Source organism: Anomaloglossus baeobatrachus, chromosome 9 (assembly GCF_048569485.1).
Source record: "Anomaloglossus baeobatrachus isolate aAnoBae1 chromosome 9, aAnoBae1.hap1, whole genome shotgun sequence".
NCBI classification, from domain to species: domain Eukaryota; kingdom Metazoa; phylum Chordata; class Amphibia; order Anura; family Aromobatidae; genus Anomaloglossus; species Anomaloglossus baeobatrachus.
This window is the reverse complement of record NC_134361.1, coordinates 214,053,670-214,073,951: the sequence shown is the minus strand read 5'-3', so window position 1 is coordinate 214,073,951 and position 20,282 is coordinate 214,053,670. Positions and strand designations below refer to the sequence as shown.

General features: G+C 48.2%; 2 protein-coding genes across 2 annotated transcripts in view; one reads left to right on the top strand and one right to left on the bottom strand.

The window, feature by feature from the left end:
* Window positions 1–2,826, top strand: part of ENTPD2 (ectonucleoside triphosphate diphosphohydrolase 2) — a 62,991-nt gene extending 60,165 nt beyond the window's left edge. Inside the window, exon 9 of the mRNA XM_075324427.1 lies at window positions 660–2,826. Within this exon, the coding sequence (XP_075180542.1) occupies window positions 660–863 (204 nt within the window). The 3' untranslated portion in view covers window positions 864–2,826. The remainder of the gene's footprint in view (window positions 1–659) is intronic.
* LOC142251535 (epithelial sodium channel subunit beta-like) overlaps window positions 1–20,282 on the bottom strand; it is a 176,473-nt gene that overhangs the window by 139,236 nt on the left and 16,955 nt on the right. The window lies entirely within an intron of this gene.

The window sequence follows — 20,282 nt, the reverse complement described above, 5'->3', positions numbered from 1 at the left end:
AAACGCAAACCGGATGGAATAGCACGCCGCTGCAAAATGCTGTGGTAGCCATGCTGCTTCAGTATGCCTTCAATTTTGAATAAATCCCCAACAGTGTCACCAGCAAAGCCCCCCCACACCATCACACCTCCTCCTCCATGCTTCACGGTGAGAACCAGCCATGTAGAGTCCATCCGTTCACCTTTTCTACAAAGACACGGTGGTTGGGTCCAAAGATCTCAAATTTGGACTCATCAGACCAAAGCACAGATTTCCACTGGTCTAATGTCCATTCCTTGTGTTCTTTACCCAAACAAGTCTCTTCTGCTTGTTGCTTGTCCTTAGCAGGGGTTTCCTAGCAGCTATTTTACCATGAAGGCCTGCTGCACAAAGTCTCCTCTTAATAGTTGTTCTAGATATGAGGTGTATCCAAACTTTTGCTCTGTGTGTAAAATATATATATTATAATATAATATATAATATAATATATATATATTTATATTTATTAAACACTCACACTCACACACTTTAGTAGCAGTAGGCCATGTCTACTCAGATGGCTGAAGCTATTCTGTCGATAGCTTTGCTTCATAATTTTGTGCCTCTCTGTAGACTAATCCGGTTGTTTTCCTTCTTTGTTTATTCACTGACGTTATTGCTTTGTGCGTCTTTTCATCCAGGCTGGTGACACTTCCATTGGCTGGGCCCTTGGATACATGCTGAACCTCACCAATATGATCCCTGCAGAACAAGCGTCTATTCTCAAAGCCACCGACTTTAGCTCTTGGGCTGCACTCATCTTTCTGTTTGTGGTAGTCATTCTCGTGGGTCTGGTTATCTTCTACGGCACCTTGAGGTCCAGTAAACAGCAGCAAACTATATGATGTCCGACAATGATTGATAGATGAGGCACTTAGTTTTCTTTGCCCGACGGAGAGGACTACATATCTAATCGAGTTCCCACATAATCCAAATTGGGTTTGTGACATCATCTATGGTTTTAGAAGCTCAGACATGAAACGCGAAAAATGGACGTGTATACCACAAGGAATATCCATAATGATGTGCACAAGTATATGATGGAAGAAGGCTTTTAATTGACATTTTTATTTTTTCTTTCACTTTTTGATTCCCGATAGGAATGTGATCAGTTGCTAAGATGAGCGCCATATTGTGGGTTGTTTTTTTTTTTTTTGTTTTGTTTTTAAATGGTGCCAGTACTGCTACAAGTTTACTGTGTTCAGATACAAATCTATACATTGTAGTATTTTGGTTTTTATAGCAGTGGCCTGCTCACAGGAGAGGGGAGTAATATAGCTGCCCGTGCATAGGTTCACATATTCCGTGTATGTCCGGATTTGCATCTCCCTCTCAATATTTATGCTGAAAGTAATAAAATGAAGGTGTTTTTTTTTTTGTTTTTTTTTTTGTTTTTTTTTAAAAAAAAAGCATGGCAGCTGGAAAACGTCCTATATTCTGCTGCTGGTATGTTGTATCTACACAATCCAGCATTGACCTGAAAACGCACAAAATATTTCTAATCTGAGTAATAAGTGCTTTGTTATCCTATTGTTTCCATTTACATGGGTACATAAAGTATTGGGTATCAAATTCTCCTCCCTATGTAGGACTGTATATTGTTACTACTGTGTTTTTCCAAAAATAAGATACTGTCTTTTATTTTTTTTTTTTTTTGAGGAGGTCTTATTCTTGTAGAAACACACACACACACTTACTTTCCGGCCGCAGGGAATGATGGGAGGAAGTCACGTGTCTGCAGGTCCTTGCACTCCACTACACTGTCTCTCAGGATTCTGCCGGCGAGAAGAAATCGATGTCGCTGAATGTGGTGAGTGTGTGCGCGATCGGATTATGTGTGTGCGATCTGACTTTGTGTGTGTGTGTGTGTTTGTGCGATTTGATCGTGTTTGTGTTTGTGTTTGTGTGTGTGTGTGTGTGTGTGTGTGTGTGTGTGTGTGGGGGGGGGGCTGATGTGAGCAGGGGTGCGATCACTGCAGGTCCTGCCGCTCGGCGTCTGGTGAGAAGGATTGTGGGGTTCCCGCTGTGTATAATGAAGTGTCCTGCAGTATATGTAACTTTTTTTTTTTTTTTTGCTGCACGGACACTTCATTATTGATCCGTGACAAGGCTTATTTTTGGGGGAGGGCTTATATTTTAAGCCTTGCTCCAAAAATGCTGAAAATCCCTGCTAGGGCTTATTTTTGGAAAAACACGGTAGTATTTGTGCACAGAAATTTTTTTTGCTTTTCTTAGAGGGGGGGGAGAAGACCAGTTGACTACTTCTGACAATCATAGGACCTCAAGCCAAATGAAGGGTAGATGCCTCTTCTACAGTCCGTGTTGCTGATCTATGTATATATGTATACTAGTTTAGTGATGTGATGCAAACTTAATGCTGTTATGGAGGCAGCTGTGAAGTCAGGGCCACATATGGACTGAATGTATACACATTTTATATAGTAAGAGGTGTACTGCACTATTATAAAGGGCATATAACATTACAAAGTTATATATACACAATGTAACGATACACAGAAGATGATGATTGTTTTGCATTTTCCCCTATGCAACACTGCCACCTACAGTAACATTGCAGTACTACACTCCTGTTCCCAGGTTTTGAATGACGCAACCCTCTGACTAGTGGCATCAATGCAGCCCTTTACTGAGACTGTATATCAGATCCATCTATGGGCAGGGTAAGCAGTGGTTGCTGACAATGGCTCATGTCAGGTCTTCCTACCTTGTGATTTTAGTGGTATAACAATTGGGCGTTAGCAATGTTACTGCTTATTAATGAATGGCATTAAAGGTCATAAAACTGTGCATCTCTCTGATTTCTCATCCTTTATCTGCTCTGTTACAATTATTTATAATGTGCGTGTTTTAGGTAAAACTATAAAAATTAAAGACAAATAAAGTTCTGCTTGTGAATGGAAAAGTCTTCAGTTTTAGCCGATGTGGAAAGTGTGTCCCAATCATTCAGGGGCACAGCTCGTTACAAAAGAACGTACGAATACTATTAGCGACACTGATTCGTGCCAGATTGTCGATGTCTGGAATGTTTCTGTTCTCACAAACCATGCAGGGATCATAAATGGTAAGGAATGGTAGAATATTTCAGTATATAATAATTGTTTTCTTTATACAGTGTGTCCACCCATATCCTGTCCACCGCCATTAACTTGAGAACGGCGCAGCTATAGGCATAGAAGTGGTGTCTAGGTATAGTAAAGTAGCCATGTGCTACGCAATGAAACCACCTATAGCACCACCTGGTGGAAAACAACGGAGTTAGCATTTTTATCTCGAACACTGAACAAGATAGAGAAAAAAAAGTAAATTACAAAGTTGTAGGGCATCATCAATTCAATATGAATCGACAACTTGCATACAGAAATGCTATGATTAGAAGGTGTAAAACTCACAAGGCTGCAGACGTGAAGCAATACCTCATGGAGACCTTCCTACAAGTCATTGGGTATGGTGGCTGTGTGGAGTGGCCTCTGCTCACCTGACCTGACCCCATTGGACTTCTTTCTGTGAGGTCACATCAAACAGCAGGTGTATGCGACCTCTCCACCAACATTGCAGGACCTACGACCACGTATCACAGATGCTTGTGCAGATGTGTCACCTACCATATTGCACAATGTGCAGCAAGATACAGTATGCTGTGCAGAGTCCAGATGTGCATTGCAGCTGACGGGGCCACTATGACCATCAAAGTTACATGAGCATCATATGCGTGACCAGCATTCAATGTTTTTGGGGGGTGTGGGGGGGTCATGGGTTTCATATCATAGCATTTCTGTATGCAAGGTGTCGATTCATATTGAATTGATGATGCCCTACAACTTTGTAATTCACTTTTCTTTGTCGCTCCATTGGGAGACCCAGACAATTGGGTGTATAGCTTCTGCCTCCGGAGGCCACACAAAGTATTACACTTTAAAAAGTGTAACCCCTCCCCTCTGCTATACACCCTCCCGTGCATCACGGGCTCCTCAGTTTTTATGCTTTGTGCAAAGGAGGCACACATGCACGCATAGCTCCACAATTTAGTCAGCAGCAGCTGCTGACTATATCGGATGGAAGAAAAGTGGGCCCATATAGGGCCCCCGGCATGCTCCCTTCTCACCCCACTCTGGTCGGCGGTGCTGTTAAGGTTGAGGTACCCATTGCGGGTACATAGGCAGGAGCCAACATGCTGTTTTCCTTCCCCATCCCTGCAGGGCTCTGGGTGAAGTGGGATCCATAATCGGTCTCCAGACACTGGGACCGTGCTCCCTCCGCAGCCCCTGGGGAATCTGCTGGACAGGAGCTGGGTATCGTCAGGGACATGGCCCTGCTACTGTGAGGTACTCTGTGTCCCCTTGGGGACGGCGCATGGAGCGCTTGTGTCATACACGCTGCAGCACTGCTGGGCGTGTTAGTGCGCCGGGACTACCGCGCTGACCGCGCTTGTTTGCCGGCCGCGCTTATAACTCTAGTCCCCGGCTTCTGCGGCCTAGTACCGCATATTCCCACCCCCGGGCCTGCCAGTCAGGGGAAGGGAGGGACGCTGCACTGAAGATTCCCGCACTTTCTAGGGCAAGGTGCTCTGTGTCCCCGTTGGGACGGCGCATAAAGCACCTTGGGCCCAGACGCTGCAGCGACTGCGGCGTGCGTATGGGTCCGGGACTACCGCGCCGACCGTGCACTGCCGGCCGGCCGCGATTTTAACTTTAGTCCCCGGCTTTTGCGGCCTAGTATGGGATTCTCCCGCCCCCAGGCCTGCCAGTCAGGGAAAAGGGCGGGACGGTCGGTATGACGCCGACAGTGAGGGCTGGAGTACACTGAGCTGTCCTCCGCCCCCCTCACTACCCACGCTGGGGCACCAGATTCCCGCACTTTTTGTGACTACGCCCACGCCTCCCTCCTCCTCAGAGAACGCCGTCAGCCATGTTTTCAGCAACTTCTGGCTGCAGCTGAGGGAGACCCGGGGCAGAGAATCTGGTGGCCACAAGCCACATCCGCAGCCCCTGGGGGAATCTGCCGGGCAGGAGACGGAGTATCGTCAGGGACATGGCCCTGCATCTACAGGTACTCTGTGTCCCCGTTGGGACGGTGCATGAAGCACCTTGGCCTCAGACGCAGCTGCGACTGCGGTGTGGATTTTTTGTCCGGGACTACCGCGCCGACCGTGCCTGTTTGCCAGCCGCGGTTTTTACTTTAGTTCCCGGCTTTTGCGGCCTAGTGTGTTAAACTCCCGCCCCTGAGCCTGCCAGTCAGGGAGAAGGGCGGGATGGTCGGTATGTTGCCGACAGTGAGGGCTGGAGCACACCTCGCTGTCCTCCGCCCCCCCTCACTGATCACTATAGGCCACCAGATTCCCGCAGACAGAGCCCTGCATCATAACGTACTCTGTGTCCCCTGAGGGACAGTGCATGCAGCATCTGTGTTACAAACGCCGCAGCGGTTGCTGACTGGTTTGTGAGACTGGGACTACCGCGCCATGTCTGCCGGCCGCGCTTTTAAATTTAGTCCCTGGCTCTTACGGCCTAGTGCCATATACTCCCGTTCTCGGGCCTGCCAGTCAGGGGTAACGACGGGACGGCCGACTGGACGTCGGCAGGGAGGGCTGGAGCATACGTTGGTATCCTCCTTCCCCCTCACTGAGCACTGGGGGGCACCAGTTTTTCAGGTGCTGTCCCCCCTTGGTGCCGCAGTGTGTGTATATATATATATATATATATATATATATGTTTATTTATATGGTATATGATCTCACTGTTCGGCAGCATTATTTGTTTTTGGCTGTATACCCTCACTGATTACTCTGCGGACGACATGCTGTTGTCTGCTCTTAAAGAGTAAGGGTGCCAAGGCACTGGCTTATTTTACAACCGGTACCTCTTGTGCGGCTATATTACGGGCACTGCACAGATGACAGCGACAGAGTTTGCATGATGAAATCAGCAAATCTCTGAATAGCTTTCACATCACAGGACTCTGTCTATGGACAGAGGGTCTGCTAAGATACTGGAAGCCTTGCAGTCCAGACCGATACCACAGGGCCAGGGAGCTGTGAGTTCATCGCTCCCGGGTCCCTCTGAGTCGGTACAACATCCTGGGGTAACACCCAGTTCCCACGGTGAGAACTCCGTCACGGACCGCGGCCTATGATAGGCTAAGCGGGCCCGCTGGGAACCTTCCCCGACTTCATCAGGAGTGCGTGTTTCGATCACTCTAACTCCAGAGGGGCCGTCCAGTAGCACAGAACTTGACGGACAAGCGCTTACTAAGCGCCTTATTGACACGCGTTACCCTTTTCCCCCCTGACGTGCTTAACGGTGGGGCTCAGTGTCACAGGGTGGATCCTCCAGTCTCTAGGCTGGCGGCTAGATCCGTAGTATTAGGGGCAGATGTCCATCTCTCACGAATGCCACTGACAGGCAAATAACGCTTAAGATGAAATCCATCTATGAAGCCATAGTCGCATCTTTTGCTCCAGCCTTCGCAGCCGTGAGGGCACTCCAAGCTATCTCAGCTTCTCCGGCTGAGATTATTGCGGTTGCACATAACTCTGCCACGCAGGTTGTTTCCTTCACTTCTCAGGCGTAGTTTTTTCGTTCTACGCCATGAACGCCGTTCCTGGACTCTGCGAGCCGTACAGCGGTAGCATCCACCAATTCAGTGGCAGTCTGCAGGGCCATGTGGCTACGTGAATGGAAGGCAGGCTCTGCTTCCAAGAAGTTCTTAACCGGTTTGCCATTTGATGGCGACCGTTTGTTTGGCGAGCAATTGGATGAAGTTACTAGACAGTCTCGTCCTTGCCGCAGTCCAAGACCGATGGGTGAGAGACATTCTGTCTCACGGTTACAGGATATAGCTCTGCTCTCGCCCTCCGACTCGTTTCTTCAGAACATCTCCGCCCCCCGAGTGAGCCGAACACTCTGAAGCCTCGATGTCACAAGTAGACTTCCTACCATCAATTGACATCAAGGATGCTTATCTCCATGTGCCGATCGCACCCGAGCTTCAACGCTTTCTGCGTTTCGCCATCAGGGATGAACACCTTCAGTTCGTGGCACTGCCATTCGACCTGGCGACAGCCCCACGGGTCTTCACCAAGGTCATGGCAGCAGTGGTGGCGGTCCTACAGGGCCACTCGGTGATCATTTACCGACACGATCCTCTAGTCAAGACACCCTCCTGGGTGGCATGTCAACACAACCTGACCATTGCTCTGGAGACTCTCCAGGGGTTCGGGTAGATCATCAAAATTCCAGGGTCAAAGCTGACACCGACCCAATCACTGACTTATCTCGGGATGGCGTTTTATACTCTCTCAGCGATAGTGAAGCTTCCGCTGCATAGTCAGCGTTCACTACAGACAGGGGTGCAATCTCTCCTTCGGGCCCAGTCACCCCTTGAGGTGCCTCATGCACTGTCCCAGGAAGATGGTGACAGCAAGGGAGGCAGTTCCCTTGCGCAGTTTCGTCTGCGTCCGATTCTTTCGGACACCGCAAATGGGACAGGAGGTCGACGTCCCTAGACAAGACCGTCTCTCTTTCCCTTGCAGCAAAACCTCTCTTCAGTGGTGTCTTCTTTCCACTTCCTGGGCGAAGGAAAAATCCTTCCGGCCCCCAGCCGGGGCTGGGGTCACGACGGACGCGAGTCTGTCAGGGTGGGGAGCGGTCTTCCGCCACCACTCGGCTCAGGGAACCTGGACTCCGACAGAGTCATCCCCAGAACATTTAACCGAGGGGAGAAGGGCAGTGGATTTAGCCCTTAAGGTGTTCCAGCGGTAGCTAGACGGCAGGCAGATCCAAATTCGGTCGGTCAACGCCAAGGCGGTTGCATACATCAACCACCAGGGCGGCATACGCAGTCGTCAAGCCTTCCGAGCAGTTCGGCAGATGCGGCTGTGGGCGGAAGCCACAGCCTACAACTTCTCCGCAGTTCACATCCCGGACGTAGAAAACTGGGAAGCAGATTTTTCTGAGTCGCCAGGACATGGACACAGGGGAATGATCTTCACCCGCACGTGTTTCTAGAGATCTGTTGCCGTTGGGGAACGCCGGACGTCGATCTAATGGCGTCTCAGCACTACAACAAAGTCCCGGCATTCATGGCTCGGTCCAAGGATCACAGAGCTCTGGCGGCAGACGCGCTAGTTCACGACTGGTCGCAGTTTCGACTGCCTTTTGTATTTCCTCCTCTGGCACTACTGCCCAGAGGGTTACGCAAGATCAGGTCAGACTGTCGCCGCGCCATCCTCGTTGCTCCAGACTGGCCGAGGTGATCGTGGTACCCGGATCTGTGGCACTTCACGGTGGGTCAACCGTAGGCACTCCCTGACCGACCTGACTTGCTGCCTCAAGGGCCATATTTCCTTCGGAATTCTACGGCTCTAATCCTCACTGTGTGGTGGCTCCTAGCGTCATCAGGGATATCTCCAGATGTCATTGCCACCATGAGACACGCCAGGAAACCAATGTCCGCCAAGATCTCTCATAGGACTTGGAGGAGCTTCTTATCCTGGTGCTCTGATCAGGGTTTTACTCCCTGGCCGTTTGCCTTGCCCACTTTCTTTCGCAAAGGGTGGCCTTCCTAGTGGCAGTCACATCACTCAGAAGAGTATCTCAGCTGGCAGAGCTGTCATGCAAAGCCACCTTCCTGGTGTTTCACCAGGATAGGGTGGTTCTACGTCCGGTCCCGGCCTTTCTCCCTAAGGTATCCCCGTTTCGTCTTACCCTCTTTGGGTCCGCATCCAGTTCACCAATGTGAAAAGGATTTGCATTTATTAGATCTGGTGAGAGCACTCCGGCTCTACATTTCTTGCACGGCGCTCCTGCGCCGGTCTGATGCGCTCTTGTCCTTATCGCGGACCAGAGTAAGGGATTTCAGGTTTTCAAGTCAACCTTGGCTCGGTGAATCAAGGAACCGATTCTTGAAGCATACCGTTCTTTTGGGCTTCCGATTCCTGCAGGACTGAAGGCCCATTCTACCAGAGCCATCGGTGTCCTGTGCATTGCGACACCAGACTACGGCTCGGCAGGTGTGTCAGGCGGCTACCTGGTCGAGTCTGCACTCTTTCACGAAACACTATCAGGTGCAGGCCGATGATTCGGCAGATGCCAGCCTAGGTAGGCGAGTCCTTCAGGCGGCAGTTGCCCACCTGTAAGAGGGGGCCGTTTTTCGGCTCTTTTATCGAGATATTCTTGTACCCACCCAGGGATTGCTTTTGGACATCCCAATTGTCTGGGTCTCCCAATGGAGCGACAAAGAAGAAGGGAATTTTGTTTACTTACCGTAAATTCCTTTTCTTCTAGCTCCTATTGGGAGACCCAGCACCCGCCCCTGTTCCCTTCGGGCTGTTGTTCTTTTGTGTACACATGTTGTTCATGTTGAACTGTTCTTTTGGTCCATGGTTTCAGTTCTCCGAACATTCTTCGGATTGAATTTACCTTAGGCCAATTTATAAGTTTCCTCCTTCCTGCTTTTGCACCAAAACTGAGGAGCCCGTGATGCACGGGAGGGTGTATAGCAGAGGGGAGGGGTTACACTTTTTAAAGTGTAATACTTTGTGTGGCCTCCGGAGGCAGAAGCTATACACCCAATTGTCTGGGTCTCCCAATAGGAGCTAGAAGAAAAGGAATTTACGGTAAGTAAACAAAATTCCCTTCTTTTTCTCTAACTCGTTCTGTTTTCGAGATAAAAATACTAACTCCGTTGTTTTCCACCAGGTGGCGCTATAGGTGGTTTCATTGCGTAGCACATGGCTACTTTACTATACCTAGACACCACTTCTATGCCTATAGCTGCCGTCGTTCTCAAGTTAATGGTGGTGGACAGGACATGGGTGGACACACTGTATAAGGGTGGAGTCATGCCTTACAAAAAACGCACCCTGTCCGAGCTGAATCAGAGTTATGTCACTTTCCACTGAGCTCATAAGATTCACTAAGAACATCCCCTCATCCTATGACCGGCTTAAATGGTCACTTTGTTTTCAATAAACTTTTCATAAATTTAATGGTATATGAGTAACATATATATCCTATAGAAAATCTTTCTTTCTCCACTTGATAAACAAATTTCTTCCTGGTCTCCTTTAAGGGATTTTTTTCATAATCACAAATGGGTAAAATTTTAAAAAGCTTGAGAAAAAAAAAAAAAGCAAATCTGCACCTTAACTTAAATAATTCTGTAGCTAAATACTCGTTGTCTAGGTTACTGACCACTTCTGTAGTATGTGGGCAATCTGCAAGGCACATAGCACATGGCTTATACTTGTAGTGTAGATTGTCTGGCACCAAAAACCTCTATTTAATAGGTTCTGCTGCTATGCCTGGGGGTTAGGGGGGAGTGACACCCTAAATAAATCTCCCCGGGTCTCCTCCGGTCCCGCGGTGTCGCCAAAGTGGCCCCCAACCCCCTCACAATCTTCTAAGATGACACCGTGCACGACCAGCGTGCCTACCGCATTCATCCTCCTCTCATTTATGTAACATGTCACATGCTACAGAAAAGTCATCCCCAGGTCTTGCCAGGTCACCCACCGTCACCCCCGGTCTTCCCCGGCACCTGCTCTTGCTCCAGTCCCTGCGACCCCCTCCTCCTCCTTCTGAAAAGATGGCTGCCGCATGTGCAGGCAGCGGCTGTCAGCCAGCTCCTTGCAAGCAGGGACACTGAGCTCGCTGCCGCTCATACTGCTGTACTGTGGACCAGGAGAGCGTGAGTGCAGTAATCTGCAGCCATGCTTCTCACATGGTGAGCTTGCTCTTCCAGAAAATTAGTTATACGTTCTCTGAGCATGCCACCCATATTCAGGTAGGTCCAGAGTCGTCCTGGGATCTCCAAAATGGATTACAGCGGACTGTTGTCTTTAATTTTTATTTTTATTACTGAATGGGTAATGATGTTGGGTATCTGTTAGACACTGTGATATCACTAACCTCAGGGCTTGATGCCAGGTGACATTGCTGGTATCAACCCCATATATTACCCCCGATTACCAGCGCACCAGGGTAACGGGATGAGTTGGGGTGAAGTGCCAGGATTGGCGAATCTAATGGATGCGCCACTTCTGGGGCGGCTGGGGCCTGCTATTTTTTTAGGCTAGGAAGGGCCAATAATCATGGCCTTCCCACCCTGAGAATACCAGACTACAGCTGACCACTTTACCTTAGCTGGAAATCCAATTTTTGGGTGCGTGTGAGCTGGCAAACGCAGCATGCTGCGATTTTTTGCTCATGTCGATATGGCATAAGAAATCAATCGCAGAAGGACACTGCTTCATTGTTTTGCACTGGTGCGAATGCAATCTGATGTTTTATCGGATTGCATTCGTTTGCAAAATACACATGGAACTGAGGCCTAATACTGTCCATAGAGCGCTACGAAGAGGAGAGTAGGGGAGAAAGCAGCTGTAGAGAGACGCATAATGCTGATGCCTAATAAATAAATACCCTGCCTTCTGCTGCATCCATTTCTGTGGGCGCTACAAAGAATCTCCCCTCTCTGTGCTGTAAATTAATTTTCTATCGCAGATTTGTATGGAAAACATTTGCTGCATATCGCACCATCAGCAAAGCGTCTAATAAAAAAAAAAAAAAATTAGATAGATATATCTCTTCTCTACACACTATGGTAAATTTTTCAGCAAAAATTGTTGTCTTGGGTGTGAAATCTGCAGCATTTTAACTTAGGCTGCAGATTTTGGATTTCAGATCTTGCAATGTTATCTTTAGCGAAAGCCTGTGTGACGCCCTGGCCTATCAGGTCGTCACAAGGGGGCCGTGCAATCTGCCCTTCTGCATGGTACCCACTCCTCCTTGGTTACGGGTCCTGTCCATTTGATGTTGCAAAGAACAGGTATACACAAATCCTGAGGAACACTGCACCACACCCACCAAACACCAATTGGGTAGCCCAGATGGAGGAATGGTAGAAGGAGGGCCAGAAATGTCAGGAGTAGTTGAGGAGTTGAGGAGAGAGGAGAGAGGTGCCAGAGAGCGGTGACAGGAAAGGTCACGCTGTGGAGCTGGGCTCCTGTAACAGTCCCAGGTGCCAGATGTTTGCCTGGCCTGGAAGGAGCTGGAACCACAGTCGCAGGGGATAGTGACAGGGGGCATGGTACTGCCACGGAGGGCAGACCGGCGGCCCAGTGCCACAACCGGGCAGGGGCCAGGGCACGACGGGGTACGCGGACCCTAGGCTGGGAAGTGGCTTTACGCAGCCCAGTAATTCACCCGACGGGAACGGAATCTTTATGAATCGCTCTCCACCCGCTCCAAAATCGGGGTAATAACGCAAACATAGTGATAGGACTTCCCAAAACCGTCCAGAAAATCCCACGCGTGAGCCTTGAGAGCAGGCTCACCTTGCTAGCCACGCAGGTGAGCGGGACCCGAGTGGTTATGGGCGAAAGGGATCCACCAAGTGAAAACACAGTGCCACGGGACAAGGCTTCAGACCAACCAGCAACGCCAAAAGGGCACAGACCCATCGTGTTTGGACTAAGGCTGCAGGATGTTCAAGACTTTGGTTTACCTGGTGTCAGTGTCAACATCTCTGGACTGTGTGAGTACGTTGTACCCCTTTGCTCCCAACGGGTCCCCAGCAAGCCAGCACTGAGCCCCGGGACACCTTCCCCTGCCCACGGAGGGGTTAACATCAATTGCTGCCATTCCATCGCTCCCGGGCGCTCCCATCTCCCCTAAACACAGCAGCTGTGGTATCCCAATTTTTACCACGAACCGTGGGTGGCGTCACGAACATTATCCAAATCCACCCTTTCCACACCCCTTTTATTCTCGAGAGGCCGCGCGATCCCGCCTCGGGTCTGGAGACCCCTCGAGCCATTGCGAATCCGGATCTGAGCAGCCCGTCGGCTGTCGCGGCGGCGGCACACCTGCAGTTCCTGCAAACATACTACCCTACAGAATTTCATAGAGGCAACTGAAAATTAGAGCTATCATCCTGCATTTTCACCAGTTTTCCCCTCTGCAAGCTCCAAATCATACAATGATCAGATATGATACTCATAGACATAGTAGCTTATCCTGAAACAACTGGTACTTTTTAGGGCCAATCGATCATATCTGGAAATATTCGAGCAGAGCCCCAGTTCTAGAGCTTTATGTATTGGCGCAGGGCACAATTCCCATATGCAAATCCTTTTAAACATCTGCTACCTGTTGCCACCACAAGGGGTGATGCAGTATGCACTGCTATTGCTGACAATATACGGTACATGTCGCTGTGTGCTTTCACCACTAGGCGGAACACATTATTACATGTTTGTGTACTGTAGATGAACAGGAATAGTATTCTGTTTAAAAGGAACTTATCACAGCGTATATTAGGAAAAAGAACAGAAAATAAATTACCATATATTGTCGGATAGATTTTACAAAATAAATATTCTAATATTAGCTCACTTTATCCCCTGATGAGGCCTAGGCTACAAAGCAAATTGTAGTTAATTCTCCAATTTCGATACTATGTTTTGGGTTTTTTCTCGTGCATATCTTAATTTTTACATGAAAAATTAGGCCTAAAACCACAGTAAAAATTATGTGCCCTTTTAGATGCATCTTGTTTTTGCGCTAAACCATTTTGATCTCGATGGAGTACTAAAAATGCTGAAATAATTGTCATGCTGTGTTTTAAGGCCACGTTTCGTATTTGGTCAGTATTTTACATCAGTACTTGAAGTAAAAATTTGGGGTGGGTGAAAAATACAGAAGAGATCCTTGTGTTTCTATTATATTTTTCCTCTAATTGTTCCACTCCTTGTTTTGGCTACAAATACTGAACATATGACCATACCTTCAAAGAAAGAAAAAAAACAACCCACAAAGAAAGGCTGATCTTTTTAGGCTGGGGGGCTCCCAATTACGCGGGTCTCCCCAGCCTGAGAATGCAAGCCCTTAGCTGTCTGGCGTTATCTTAGCTGGTTATCAAAACTGAAGGGGGGAGAACCACACCCTGTTGTTTGTTTATTTTTTACTGTACCATATAAACACGCAGATCGGGTCTGTGACTAGAAGCATCAGACAAGTAATGGGGAACCCGAGCACTCAATAAGAGAGGAGAGGAAAATTTGAATGCAAGTGTTTTTATTTACAACCGACAAAAATAGCAAAATGTGAACCCTGACACAAAAGCAACAAACCAACGTTTCGGTTTATCAGACCTTTCTCAAGGTAGTTGCTTATAATAGAGACGCAGAGGTAAACGGGTCACAGCCGTCAGGGTAGAGGGTAAGTGGAGAGCGTCACATTCAGCATTAAGCGGTATCAGAATGGTGGTGATGTGAGGATTAAACACAGAGGCAGAGGAGGAGAAGAGAAGACGCCTGCTCATAGAGGACCATATAGTGCTGGAACAGCGGTGGCAGTGGTAATGGCAGCGTGGGTCAGCCGGACTTTTCTGTATTTAGAAGCATCAGACAGGCTGTCACACAGGCTGGGGGCAAAATGGGGGGGGTGGACCACACCCTGTTGTTTGTTTATTTTTACTATACCATATAGACACGCAGATCGGGTCTGTGATTGGAAGCATCAGACACGCAGTCACACAGGCTGGGGGCGCTGTCTGACTGCAACCAATCACAGACGCCGTTGAGCAAGGGAAGCAGTGAATATGTATGAGCCTAATGAGTGGCCCCGAAAAACGAATGAGAGGCTGCAGGAGCGTTTAGCCGCGCTGGTGATTGGTGAGTATGAAGCGCTTGCTTTTACCCCCTTTGCGCTAGATTCTGGTCTCCATAGATTATATGGGGAACGGCATCCGGCCAGATACCAAAGATCAAACCCCCGCCGACCCTTAGTCAGCAGGGGGTTCATTTGTGAAACTTCCCATCGCTAGTGAGAAATGCAGGGGCAAAACCCAAAAAGATAGAAAATCAGACAAAAAAAAAATGCAACGTGCGCACAGAAAATCTGAATTCTTATAGACTTTGCTGGGAAGTCAAAAGTCAGAACGTTCTGACAACAAAACTGCACCAAAAAACGTGACAAACGCGAAAAAAAATGCAGTGTGCGCATGTAGCCTTAGGCTGATAGGGTATGCTAGAAAGAATAGACTACATGTGAACAAACCCAAAAGATGCAAGAACTGTGGAAAAAGAAGCGCAATAGGGTCTTACCCGAGTAAATACGGGGTGATAAGAGTAAATACACTCACCAAATCGAGTTGTGAAAGTCACAACTACTATGCATGCATGGAATCCAGGTCAACGGCAGCAGCACCCAGGATGGCTGATAACAGAGAGTAGTGAAGTAGGGCTTTCAAAGCCGCGCCAATGACCGCTATGACCGATTGTAAGATTAATGTTACTTTTTATTACATATTCAGATCAACGCGTTTCTGGAGTCTCTGCTCCCTTCCTCAGGACATACAGGAAATAGTACATCAAACCCAAAAGATGAGCATCTTTTAGGCTGTCGGGGTATGCTGGAAAGAATAGATTAGTAATATTATTTTTAAGTGCATTTCATTTTAGAAGATTCTAAGTCACACAGTAAGGCTATGTGCGCACTAGTGCGTTTTACCCGCGGAAATTTCTTGAGAAATGTCTGCAATCTTTGTGCAGACATTTCCTAGCAAATCCTATGTGAAAAAAAAATAGCTGTGCGCACACTGCGGATTTTTCTCAAGAAATTTCCATGGGAAGAATTTCTTGAGAAAATTTCTTGAGAAAATGAGCATGTCCATTCTTTTCCGCAGGTACCCTGCGGATTTCGGCAGTACAGCCTGCAAAATCCGCAGGGAACAACCTGCGGGAAAATCGCGGCAAATCCGCATGCGGATTTGGTGCGGATTTTTTCCGGAGGTCCGGAACTCTTCCACTCCCAGAAGTTTCTCAAGAAATTTTCTTGAGAAACTTCACAGTTCTAGTGCGCACAAAGCCTAAAAGCTTAGTGGATGTAGCTGCACTCATGGCATCCCTCAAATCCCATCTATAGCTCTGCAGCAATGTGATCTGTGGTTGTTCTGCTAGTAAAATACTACAACTCTCAGCATGGTTTGAGAGATTAGACTATCCGCCAGCACCACATTGCAATGATTTTTTTTTTAATATTCATGCTAATTTGCAGACGACTGTGTAATTCAGAATGCTTCAGGCTTCATCAGCATTAAAGAGCAGCGTTTGGGCGGAACAGGGTTTGGCCTATTCTGTCCCAGATTTCAGCTTTTTCTCTGAATGAGGTCATCTTGCCACAGAAGACTGGTACTTAAAATTTAATGTGAATGTGCAGGAAAGTCATCTGTTTATTCTGGATATTATAATCCAGGGGGAATGATGCAACATAAGTGTTCATTTAAAGGGAACCCAAGACAGAGAATGTGGTATCTGATAAGAAGCCAGAATGATATAGAGCAGAAGAAGCCGAGTAGATAGATCTAGGCTTAAGGGTACCTTCACACTTAGCGATGCAGCAGCGATCCGACCAGCGATCTGACCTGGTCAGGATCGCTGCTGCATCGCTACATGGTCGCTGGTGAGCTGTCAAACAGGCAGATCTCACCAGCGACCAGTGAACAGCCCCCAGCCAGCCACCCTAAGGGGTGCTTCACACACAGCGAGCTCGCTGCCGAGATCGCTGCTGAGTCACGCTTTTTGTGACGCAGCAGTGACCTCATTAGCGATCTCGCTGTGTGTGACACTGAGCAGCGATCTGGCCCCTGCTGCGAGATCGCTGCTCGTTACACACAGCCCTGGTTCGTTTTCTTCAAAGCCGCTCTCCTGCTGTGACACACAGATCGCTGTGTGTGACAGCAAGAGAGCGACAAATGAAGCGAGCAGGGAGCAGGAGCCGGCGTCTGACAGCTGAGGTAAGCTGTATCCAAGATAAACATCGGGTAACCAAGGTGGTTACCCGATATTTACCTTAGTTACCAGCCTCTGCAGCTCTCACGCTGCCTGTGCTGCCGGCTCCGGCTCTCTGCACATGTAGCTGCTGTACACATCGGGTTAATTAACACGATGTGTACAGCAGCTAGGAGAGCAAGGAGCCAGCGCTAAGCAGTGTGCGCGGCTCCCTGCTCTCTGCACATGTAGCTGCATTACACATCGGGTTAATTAACCCGATGTGTACTGTAGCTAGGAGAGCAAGGAGCCAGCGCTCAGTGTGCGCGGCTCCCTGCTCCCTGCTCACACTGGTAACTAATGTAAACATCGGGTAACCATACCCGATGTTTACCTTAGTTACCAGTCTCCGCAGCTTCCAGACGGCGGCTCCGTGCAAGCGCAGCGTCGCTTGCACGTCGCTGCTGGCTGGGGGCTGTTCACTGGTCGCTGGTGAGATCTGCCTGTTTGACAGCTCACCAGCGACCATGTAGCGATGCAGCAGCGATCCTGACCAGGTCAGATCGCTGGTCGGATCGCTGCTGCATCGCTAAGTGTGAAGGTACCCTAAGAGTCCAGTGTGCGGTCTTAAGCTATGCTTACACCATGGTTTATTTTCGCTGTTTCACCACTAAACATGTGTAAACCTGCCTGGATCCACAGACTCAGACGGGCTGTAATGGACAGGCCAGAGGGAAGCCACTCACCAAGCAGGACCCCCAGAACCCTGAAACCCTTTAACCCCTATACAGGGATTTGGAATTACACAGGGCCCTGGAGAGCACTACCTGCAGAAGGCTACAGTCTGAGAGAGTAGTCATCAGGCTGGATCAAACCAGGAATTGCGGAACAGGTACAGAATCGGCAGGCAAGGACGTAATCAGAAAACCTAGCAGAGGTCAAATCCAGATCGGGCAGCGAGGTACAAAAACAGCAGGCAGGAGGGTAGTCAGGAAACAAGCCGTAATCAGCACACGAAATCACAGGACGAAACAGGAGCCAGAATTCTCAGAACTATCTCTGGCAGAGGTCAGCAGACAGGAGGGGCATTAAAAAGGGTGTGGTGTCTTCCCATAGGCTGTAACTGAATGATGGTACCTCAGCTGGGAGACACCCATCACGTACAGTCAGCCAGTGGCACTGCAGATCCCCAGGAAACCCAGACCAGTGGATGAGCGGAGCCTGCGCCCACCAGCGCCGCTGGCATCGACTCCTCTCCCACCACCAGCACTATCCATGGCAGAAACATGGTGTCGCCTGGCGATCGGAGTAGAAGTCAATGGAGCGGACTCCGGTGGTGACACAACAACATGTTTTTAACTTTCTATTGCCACACAGGGGCACAAAAAAAGTATTTATGGCTTATGCCTGACCAGTAAGAAACGACTAAAAAGGTATTGAGCAGCACGGTAAACTATTATTTTCTATCCCACAAGGTCCAGTAAAAAAACAAAAAAAAACAACCCATATCTGTTAAACATATGACTTTTTTTCCACATAGAAGTCTCTGGGTGATAGATGCCAGCGTATGGCCATCCATTACAGGCATCACTTGGCTTACGTCTGTATGTCATGGGCGTTTCATGATGGATCCGTTAAACATATGTCATTAAGCCTATGGGTGACAGATCCATTAACACTAGAAGTCCCAGAGAGGGGTCATTTAACATTTCTAACATTGGAACCCTATGGAGCTCGAAATTTCTTGGACTTCTAGTGTTAAATGGATCCCTAACAGCAGCCCATTTTCAACAAAGGCTGTAATGGCATCTGTTATACAAATTCATCATGAAAATCCTCATGACACATCCATTGATCGGATCCATGTTTGCTGGATTGCTCGTTACTCGAATCGAGCAGGTCGGACAAGCATAATGGATGTCAATGGAAAACTCAAGCATTTTTCTAGGAGACCCCCACCGGGAGGACTGGATAATTGCTGAAATTGATTTAAACAGCACTCAAATGGAACAGCAATGGAGAAGACTCCTGGACATATCTCTGACTCCCAGGTTGCTGACATGAACTAAATAAATCAATAATTTAGAAAAATGAGGTAGAGTCTCCCCATTTTTGATAACCAGCCAGGGTAAAGCAGACAGCTGGGAACTGATATTATCAGGCTGGGAAGGTCCATGGTTATTTGGCCCCTCCCAGCCTAAACATAGCAGCCCGCAGCCACACCAGAAGTGGCGCATGCATTAAAAGCGGCAATGTTGGCGCTTTGCTCAGCTCTTCCCGATTAACCTGGTGCAGTGGCAATCGGAGTAATATTTTTGAGCTTGATGCCAGCTGTGTAATGTCAGCTGGCATCAAGCCTAGGAGTTTGTAATGGAGAGGCAGCTTTTCAGTATATAACATGTGCGCACATATCCTAATACTTCTTGTAGCTAAGAGTTTGCTGTAACATGTTCATTGTACACAATCCTTTCTCAGCTATACTCCACTGGATGTAAAGAAGAATGTTTCCATTGACAAACAGCAAGCAGAACTAATTAGTTTAATAATAGAGTAAAACGTTTTGTTACATTTTCTTTTTTTGTTTTTACATAAGCCTCTTCAAGGCATGATAACAAGGAAAGATGACCAACTAATCTGAAGAACTAATGCCCCTTCGACTAGTCAAGGCCCTAATTAGCACAAGGACAGCGAGGTTTATAAGTTGTTTTTTGAAACATTCATATTAATGAATAGCATTATGCATGGATGGGTAGGCAGGGAATTTAGGCATACAGGTAAAAATGCTGCTGGGTTGGAGGGCATATGGGACCTGACATGTTCCCTTTAAAGCATTTACAAAACGGGAGGAGTGTTGAGGATGGTCACGGGGATAGATTTATTATTAGGTATCTAAGGTACCTACCTGCACGCAACCTCAGATCCTCACAAGATCTCCTTCTCTACTCCTCTCTTATCTCCTCTTCCCACAATCGCGTACAAGATTTCTCTCGTGCCTCCCCCATACTCTGGAACGCTCTACCTCAGCATATCAGACTCTCCCCTACCGTGGAAAGCTTCAAGAGGAACCTCAAGACCCATCTCTTCCAACAAGCCTACAACCTACAATAACCCTCAGTCCAGTACACCACTGTGCATACAGCTCTGTCCTCACCTATTGTACCATCACCCATTCCCTGTAGACTGTGAGCCCTCGCGGGCAGGGTCCTCTCTCCTCCTGTAGACTGTGAGCCCTCGCGGGCAGGGTCCTCTCTCCTCCTGTAGACTGTGAGCCCTCGCGGGCAGGGTCCTCTCTCCTCCTGTACCAGTCTGTTTTGTACTGTTAATGATTGTTGTACATATACCCCCTTTCACTTGTAAAGCGCCATGGAATAAATGGCGCTATAATAATAAATAATAATAATATTAGTCCAGGGTCATTCATGGATGACCTTCACTTTTGAAGCTCTGACCCTGCCTCGATTCATTTAGTCAT